The 9,576-nt window shown below is 42.8% G+C and overlaps 1 protein-coding gene across 1 annotated transcript in view; it reads left to right on the plus strand.

Moving 5' to 3' along the window:
• The first annotated feature begins 2,593 nt into the window (after window positions 1-2,593).
• The window catches only part of ELMO1 (engulfment and cell motility 1), a 27,960-nt gene continuing 20,977 nt past the window's right edge, over window positions 2,594-9,576 (plus strand). The window contains exons 1-2 of the mRNA XM_009699012.1: window positions 2,594-2,757; window positions 8,414-8,526. Of these exons, the coding sequence (XP_009697314.1) occupies window positions 2,597-2,757; window positions 8,414-8,526 (274 nt within the window). The 5' untranslated portion in view covers window positions 2,594-2,596. The remainder of the gene's footprint in view (window positions 2,758-8,413; window positions 8,527-9,576) is intronic.

The following is a 9,576-nucleotide window of genomic DNA, read 5'->3' on the forward strand; positions in this document are numbered from 1 at the left end:
ATATATAAAATATAAATTAAAATTAATTAGCAGCAATAAATAGTCATTGTCAAGAAGGCAGAAAGAGGAAGACAGAAGATATTTTCAAACATCCAACTTGTCGCTGGGATTGTCTGCTGCTTTTTGTCCCACTGTTCCTTTGAGGACCTTTCCCTCATTACATTTCCTAAGCCCTTTTAGGTATTAAACCAAGACCAGTGAAATCAGTAGGAGTATGCCGCTCGCCTTGTTGGGCACGATCCATTAATGTTCAGGTGTTTTGGTGGTTTGGCCTTCCAGTTTGTCGTCTCTGAGGTGTGACAGCACGTTTCTTACTTGGAGTGGTGTGGGCTAGCGAGCGCGTTCTGAATGGAGCCAAGGAGGTGTTGATCCCTCTCAGCAGTGGGATGGCAGTCGGGAGTTCATCTTTCAGGTGGGGAAGTAGCTGATTCCCACTGGCAGACCAGCTAAGTAACTCTTCAGAGGGATTTGGCTGCACATGGCCACCATCTAAAACCAAATACTTCTGTATATGAAATGAAGAGTATGCAAGTGTAGAGTACAGAATTCAATGTTGCCTTTTACCATCAAACTAAGTTTTAGAAGACTTTCTGAAATATGTAGCGATGTACCTATTAGATTTGTAGGAGTGGATGGAGCAGAGCTCAGCTTTGCTGGGCCAGATTTGCAAGATTTACCGAGAGTAGCGTCTTAACTGCGAGGATGGATTCAAAGCAAGACCCCAGCCAAGAGAGTGCAGGTAGGCTGCCTCGTCCAGGGGCTGGAAGTGGGACAAAGGCATTTACTGCCCACCAGAGCCAACGCCTTTGGGAGAAGCATCTTGCTCCTCTCAAAGGAGATCTCTGGGACGGATGTAGTCCCTGTAGTAAGGAAGGAAATTATCTTCGGTTCTTTAATTGCTTAGTTTCACCTGCTGGACACAGCTAAAATGAGTGCTTAGATCACATCGGAGAAAGAAGTTAAATCTCGGGAAGCAAAAATAAAAAACACAGTGCAGGCAAGGAGTTAGAAGACTGAGGCAACACATGTGAAGCAATGAAATATTCATGTGAAAAGGGAAATTTTCAGAATGATTAGGGAACCTCTGGGAGGCTGAGCTTCTGTTTTAAGATGCATGGTGAAGATGAAAGAATAAAGGAAAATTAACAGTGCAGAAAAAGCTTTTGCCCTCTGTGTAGCTGTTAATTTCTGTCACACCCGCTTTGATACCAGAGGGGTGTTACCGTTTCCTACTGCTTTTTAGCTGTTGGATTTGGGTGGGATGGGCCTTTCTAAGTCTGATAAATTGTTTTTTCAGCCAACTTAAGCACAGCATCAGATAAATATTTCAAAGTGTGCGATCTGCTCCAGCACCAAGGAAATGAGTCTAGGATTGTGGGGAGACAGACAGTAATCTGTGATGTGTATTTATTTGAACTAGCGCCAAGCAATTCCCCTTAGTTAACTGTGTCTCAGCAGTTCTCTCCTGATAAAATAATTAATATGCAGATAGATGGCTGTTGCCCAGCCATCCTTCATTCTCAGTTTTTGGTTTGCATTGTTTATGGCATTGCTTCAAAAGCAATCCTGTAATATCCTTGGCAAATTGATCTCCTTCTCTCTCTCCCCCCTGACTAATGAGCTCTTTTAGCAAGTTCTCTTTCCTTCGCTGCGATCGGCCATAATATGCCTGCAGTGCAAGGCTCTCACAGAATCACGGAGTGGTTGAGGTTGGAAGGGACCTCTGAAGGTCTTCTGGTCCAGCCCCCCAGCTCAAGCAGGGCCACCTAGAGCCACTTGCCCAGGACCATGTCCAGATGGCTTTTGAATATCTCCAAGGATGGAAACTCCACAACCTCCCTGGGCAACCTGGAGTGAAACCCTCACAGTGAAAAAGTCTTTCCCGATGTTCAGAGGGAACCTCCTGTGTTTCAGTGTGTGCCCATCACCTCTGGGCATAAGGAGTAAGGGAAGCAGTGGGCCACAGTTAGCAGCTTTAGCAGCTCTGAGACCCAGCAGGAGAGCGGTAAGACCTGAAAAAACTCTCCACAGCCTCTCTTGTGGGTGGTTAGGCTGGCCCTGCCGCTTGCGCGCTTCCCCTGGGCTGAGCTGGCAGAAGTCAGGGTGTGCCTTTGCGCTCTCGGTCACCTCCTTAGGACTTCACAGCTTTTGTCTGCTGTTACAGGTCTGATGGTGTATGTGTGCCTGTCCCCGACCCGACGGGAGCATCCTCCCAGCTCAGAATGCGGAAGAGCCACGCTACTGCTGCCGTGGGCACACAAACCACAGACAGAGCAGGACTTCAAATCCTGTAACCGGCAATTGTAATTTAGCTGTCTAGGGAGAAAGCCAAGCAATAAATGACACCCTCTCTACCACCCCCCCAAAAATTTTTTTTCTTGTTACAGAAGAGTTGAGCTTTTGCTGTAAGTTGTGATGCCCTGTCAGGAGTTGGCTTATTTTCTGGTTATGCTGCTGAAAAATGTTCTTGAGACCACATAGTACTAATCATCTTCTGTACCTAGAAACGTTGCTGTGACCCAGAATAAGATTTGAAAGAAAAACACAGAAAGTGTTAACACAAGTTTTCTTTTCCTTTCCTTGTCAACCGCAGGTAATGCAGGTAGTGAAAGAACAGATAATGAGAGCGCTCACTACCAAGCCTAGCTCTCTGGATCAGTTCAAGAGCAAACTTCAGAATCTCAGTTACACAGAAATACTGAAAATACGCCAGTCTGAAAGAATGAACCAGGAAGATTTCCAGTCTCGTCCGATTCTGTAAGTACTGTCTTCTCTCCCAAATTGTTTTTGCACGGAAGGATTAACAAATGTGAATGACATTTGTGAGCTCTTCTGGGGGAACCCAAGGAGGAAAGCTGTCCAGGGAGCCGTGCTCAAAAGCAGTAGCGCGGCGTCTGCTTGAGGTGCGTTAAGATTTCTTCTGCTGGGAATCGTAACTTTTTCTTTGAGTTCAGTTAAACCAGATTCAGCAAATCCCTACAGGGTCTCACATGGCTTATTTGTATGAAACAATGCTTTGACATTTCCTGGCTTTGCATGATTGTGAGCCTGGTTTTGGTGCTAGTAGTGCCTTTTTAAAAAACAAACCAACGAACCAAATGCCACAAATTTTGTCCTCTGTCCAAGGACCTTTAAAAATTCCAAACATCACTTCTTTGAACAAGACAGGGAGAAACCCAGAAGAAGAGGAGCTGGTACACACTGGCTCCACAACAGAGTGGCGTTGCCTATGACTGTCTTTGTTTATGGCATTATCTCTGATGTTAATGACAAGCAGTTACTTATTTGTAAATGATAACATTCTGGCAGCTAGCCAACGAGATTCTTATTTCCTTGCTGTTTACTGCAAAGTGTCAAATGCTAATATTGCCACCATAACTCCTTCCCGTTTCTCAGAATACCCTTTGTTCTGCTCTATGAAAAATGAGGGCCGTACTTGGCTCTGGACCAAGTCTGGGCTTGTGGCTGAACTGATGGCTCAGGACAGATGCAGATTCCACGGTGCACAAATGATGTGCTGAGAATAGCAGGAACTTTCTGAGATCAGCAGAGAAATGGTGAGGACTCCGGAACCATCAGCTGAAAGGTCATGAAATCCTGACCATGTTTCAAGTGTTTCGTGATATTCCAAATCTCCTTGTCAAGGCAATAGAGAAGGTTTGGACCAGAGCATTTCAGGATTCAGAAGCAGGATGCGCATTTTGATTTGCTTCTAAAGGATACAGATATCTAAGTACAAGCTCTGGGGACACATTCCTCCACGGGCAGCAGGGCAGTAGCAGAAGCAGACGCTAAGTAGAATTGCGCACTTAAATTTTAATCATACCAACGTGTATCAAAGGGGGAATGCTTCTCTTACATTTTCGGTGTGTTAGAAGTTAGGACCTAATGCCCAATTAGAACTGATGTCACTTATAGTAATGGATCAACTAAAAAGCTACAAATGGTTCCAGTCAGTTTTGCATCGTTACACGGCTCAGAAATCCCCTGCCAATCCCCTGCAACGTTTGGTGGTTCAAAGCCACTCAGTACAGCTAAGCTTGTCACCAAAGCTGCTCGTTTTCCCTATGAGTCAGCTGTTTAAGTATGATACGGGTCAACTATGTATATTCTCTTGCACCACCGCCTAGCCTCGTGAAACTTGCCACTGCCCTCTGCAAGCTCTTTATTTCCAGTATCACTCTGGCTAGCCACTGCCACAGTGCGGAGTCTCCTTCCCCATCATGGAATGAGTGAAACAGCCAACACAAATAGTTAAAAGCAACTGGAGTGTTACCAGAGACTCATTTCAGATTCAGGACAAAGGCTAAGCTTAAAGGCTATAAAGGCTAAGTAAATCGATAAGGTGTTTAAGCAATCACAACTGCGTTTGCAGAGATTTAACTCTATGCATTTGCATTTTGATTGCATCCATGATCACTTATTCTTGACTGTGAAAAGAAACGGTTCTTTCATTTTCCCCTTTGATTTGATTCCCTGTACTGAAGTCTCTCAAATTGCATAGATGGCACAATTGATAGAAGTGCAGAATCATGGGCTCATTGTAGGGAAGGAGGCTGTGAGTGAAGAGAGCAATCGTGGCTCTGCTGTACTTTATAAAGCCCTGCAGATACGCTAAAAGAGATTGCGTGCAACGGTGAATGTAAAGTCGGCAGGCCCTATTTAATTCTGCATGAGAATATGGCAATCGGGTGATGTTTTTTCCTGCCTTGAACATGATAGAAGTCTTTCTTTTGCTATTCATTGTAAGAAGCACTGAAGTTTTAAGTTTTCAAGCTGCTGGATGGAAGAAACTTCAGTTAAGTTGGATTTGAATGTAAGCTGGGAAGTCTTGCCTTAACGTCCTCGTAACACCAGCAGCCTTGTTTTACAAGGATTAGTTGTTTCTTTTATATGAGCATTGTTGTATCACGTGAGATGAAGTTTTTTCCATTTCTGCTTTTGATTAGGGAAAATAAAAAAGTCCTTCAGAAGAGAATCGATTCAAGATTCTGGGATCATTATTGATCATCCAAACTGCCATTCCACAACAAAATGATCACGGGTTCGTTTTGAATGGCTGTGGAGGAAGATGTGTAGGAATCCTGTGGGCCTCTAGAGGACCAGAGATCTCCTAGACAGATTAAATGGCACCAGAGATGGATAAAGATCTGATGTCCAAGTGGAGGCTTGCTTGTTAAAGCAGAGTGTGAAAATTGGCAACATACAGGGAAATAGAGGGAGGGATGTGGATTTTTTTCGGCCTTTTATCTTACAGATTTCTCTGCGATGTTAGGAGGAGTCACTAATGCCCACTCTGCATGCGTGAAGTGATTAGGAGGGGGCATAGCTACAAGCCAGAAAGATAAAAGGACAAAACACATGAAAGCACTTCTGGGATTACTCTTCTGTTGTGTTGTAATGATATAAATGTCTGTAATGTGCCCCATCCTGGCAGGAAAACAGCTAACAAGAAAGAGTCTTAACTGTAAGCTGGAAAGGTAAAAGCTGGGGACAGATATAACGGGTGCTGAGGAAGAACTAGTAACATTGGAATAACTGTAAAATAATTTCTAATGATTTTCAGATTAGCAGACAATTCGGGTCTGTTATTTTAGAAGCAAGTAACTGATATCGGTATTGCCTATAGTGCTGAGAGCAGTGAGATCAGAAAATTAACAGTCATACATATTACTGTGTGGTTCCCTCACCCCTTTTGTCTTACTAGCCCACGACCTTTTGCCATTCTTACAGGAACACAATAGAAAACTAATAGCAATTTTTAAAGCTAGTGTCTCCTTAGACTTTCCAAGTTTGTTCTCTCTCTCTTCGCAAGGCACTAAGCCGATGTCGTCTGAAGGACAATAAATAAAATTTTCACAGAACGTATTTACATTTATGATCTTCCTTTAGCTCATTGCTCCTGTTCGATTTTAAAATTAGGCAGGAGGACTTCTTTCTTGTACAGAGATTTTTTTTCTAAGCCTCCTGTCTTTAGACACTAACCCTGAGGAACAGAACTCCTTCTGTTGGCTTTCTGAAGGAAATGTAAAGATGCAAAGAAGCACAGCTGTTCAACTGTGTGCCGTGGTTTGATTGCTCTACCCCCTTTCTGTCACCTTGAACTGGTGGAACAGAAACCTTGACAGTGAGGAGCACTAAGTGGCAGGATCACCTTGCAAAAGTGTACCTGGAGTCATGGTATCCGAAAAATAGCTGGAAACCATACAAGCCAGAGTAACCACGTGTCGGCAGGAGCTGCTGAGGACAGTTAAGTGCAGGTGACCATGGCGAGGGATGGACGGACTTATGGGGTGTCACTGAAGGCCAAAGTCACTGAAGACTGTTTCTCCGTGGAGTAATGAGTTGTCTGTGTGTTCGAGTATGGGGACTGTAAAACAGAAGAGAGTGCTACCTCTGAGCTTCACCGTTGTGAGAGCAAATGTATGCACGTGTGTAGAGGGCCTCCAGCACATCAGCAAAGAGGTGGAGGGTGTCCCTTCTTTCCTACCTGCCTTCCTCTGATGGAAAGTCTGCCTTAGACAGGGAAGTGCTTCAAAGAGGATTGCCTGTTTATTTTGGGATTTATTAAAAATCCGTCTTTTTCTCTGCTTTGTGAAGGGCAGGTGGGGCTTTAGACGACAGAAGAGAGAGTACTATGTGCAAACAGTCAAATGTTAGTGTGCTGGGTGACCCACTCATTCTTGTTTTTTCAGTAGTGTCTTACAACTATGATGTTATGATCTCTTTAACACCTATTTAATGATAGCCATCCAGTTGCTGAATTAAAGTACCTAAATATCAAACTGATGTTTATACCAGCCTTGAATGTTTGAAATCAGTCCAGCTGGAGATTTAGTCTGCAGCCTGGACGGCCAAGTAATGCCCACTGTGTCTTAATGCTGTTCTCCTCGGCCCCTGCTCCCAACTTTTACCTGAGGAATGGTGAAGCTCATCAGCTCAGTAAAGGCAACATGTTTATTCAAGCACAAAATTCTTTTAATCACAGCATTTAACCATTCAGCGTATTCATATCTTTGTTCCCAATAAGAAGACAACAGTGCTTGAAAATTATCCTAGAGTACTAATAATACATTTCCAAAAGGTGGCCTGTTTCTATAGTTACAATGCTTCCTTGATTTTTGACCAGCTAGATTTCCACAGCTTGTAAATATGCAGTGGGTTATGCATCCAGAACTCCAACCATTTTTTTAATACCTGGGGGAGAGATGGCATTTTTGGTTAAAGGCCTGATCTTTCTAGCAGAGGGCTCCCAGTGGTTTCAGTGGGGGTCTGGCAGATCAAAGGTATAGGATGCAAATGAATGTGGAAATCAGCAGAGACCAGGCTCCCTAAGTTTTCAAGAAGAGAGAAATTTTTGTTGTCTCTATGGGATACCACAGCTTTGCTGCCTTTTGATGATGATTGCTGGAACATACTGTCAGACAGAATGATTTTTGGTATTACCTAATTTGCACAGCAATGCAAAATTATGGTTCTGACACACTTCATATTTTATAAATCCTCTACACATTCAGTTATTTTTTAATCTTACCAGGCTTGCTGTCGAGTTGATGTTTAAACCTGTCTTTTATGTATTCTTAATGAATCTAAGTGAGGCTATAGCTGATGAATTCAGACATCTGTGAATCCATGTGATGGTGTATGAAATCAAACTTTAAATATTGTGTGCATACGTTTTCTGCCTAGTTCTTGACATGTTGAGCTCTTCTCAAAGTAGGACATAGAAAATGGATTTTCTGAAGGATATAGAATATTATTTCTAAACGCACTGTGGGATTCTGCGCTCCTGAGCAAGGGTAGAGTTTGATCCTTGAGCAGTCCCTAGTCATGGGTTTGTCTTCCACAAAATTCTGATAATAATGAATTCATTGAATGGCGTGGAATTGAGAGCAAGCATATAGCACTGGTCGTTATTTTAGCTCATTGGCATTGCTCACTGTTTTTTATCGTTGTTTCAAAATGTGGTTTAGCCTTCTTGTGTTATCCTAAATAATAACGCTATTAAAGTATACCAGCAGCGGGTCGTGCAACAGAAGGTGACAGACCTTCAAGTAAGCTTCACAGTGCTCCTACGATGAAAGGGCGTTATTTGCCGCAGAAAAACCTTGTTGATGCATTATAGCAAGCATTATTTTTAGATGAGTAAAGTAAGAAACAACTAAGTGACTTGCCTGAGTCATACACTGATGTCGTAGCAGGGAGATGTCTACAACAGAGATATCCTGTCTCCCATTCTCTGTTATAAGAAAAAAGTTTCTTTTCTGGAGCAGACTAGATTCTGACCTGGGCCTGCCTGTGACTGTTGTCCCCTTCAAACTCCTTGCAGAAAGATCTTGTGAGACTCTGTCTCAGAGGAAGGAGGATGGTCTTTGATTGAATTTGACAAGTGCCTACTTTCTCTCTTCCCAAGGGAACTAAAAGAGAAGATTCAGCCTGAGATCTTAGAACTGATCAAGCAGCAACGTCTCAATCGTCTTGTGGAGGGCACCTGCTTTAGGAAACTCAACAGTCGGCGTCGGCAAGGTACAGCTCAGACTGCCTAGTCTGGCTTTTTATTGTCACTTTTGTCTAAAAGTTAAGATGAGGAGTGCTACTTTTAGTGCAAAGATCCTTGGTTGTAGTGCTGTCTTGACTGCGTTTACCAGCAGGGATCTGAAGGCATCTCCTACTTACAGTTATAGGTTTCCCTGGAATTGGTTTTGGCTTCATCACACAGATCATCTGGAACAAGTCCAGCATTTGACAAAAATCTCAAGCAGCAGTCTTGCACTCTGAACTGAGTATTTTGATTTCTGCCTGGACATGCAGGCTTTTTGTTCATCTCAAAACAATCTCTGCCTCGGCAGGAATAGCACATGAAACTTGATGTAGCCAGAATTTGAACCTCTCAGACTGGGACCACCTTTATATGTGTGATGAGCTCATTGCACCCCTCCCTCTAGCACTGCCTGTCCTTGGTTTTTGTCGTATATTACCATATACATTAAATATACTATGCTGTTTAAATATACTTTTACAAAGCACTTAGATCAGTAATTTGTGTACCTTCAGATGAATACTTGATTGACGTGAGAAGATTATTTTCCCAATCCTATGAGTCATTGCTCAGTGCTAGATTTACAACTCATTTTATACAGTCAAACTGCCTATGATTCTTTTCCCTTCAGAGAGGCACGCTTCTTTCTCTGGACAAAATAACGGGGACATAATGTAAATTCAGCAGACGAGTTAGAAGTTATATCCAAAAATTTCCCTTTAAGACCCTCATTTAGTGAACATTCAGATTGCCGTTTGTTTTCCGCTGTAAATACAATACAAATTAGAAAGTTACAAAAGCTAGGAACTGATGAAGATCACTATTTGAGACCTTAAGATCAACTGGGGAAAACTGCTTTCTTCACGGGGAGAAGTATCCCTGCAATGCCTCCTTCCTTAGAAACAAGGAGGCAATTTTCCTTAATGTAGGGAGGTTATTTTGGAAAATTTCAAAGCCTTTATGAAAGGGTTGAGTTGCAGAAAAACGTGATGTAGTTTTATATCCTCGCTGTCAAGCCTACAAACACCTAGGGAGCC

This window comes from Cariama cristata, unplaced genomic scaffold (assembly GCF_000690535.1).
Source record: "Cariama cristata isolate BGI_N322 unplaced genomic scaffold, ASM69053v1 scaffold6734, whole genome shotgun sequence".
Classification (NCBI taxonomy): Eukaryota; Metazoa; Chordata; class Aves; order Cariamiformes; family Cariamidae; genus Cariama; species Cariama cristata.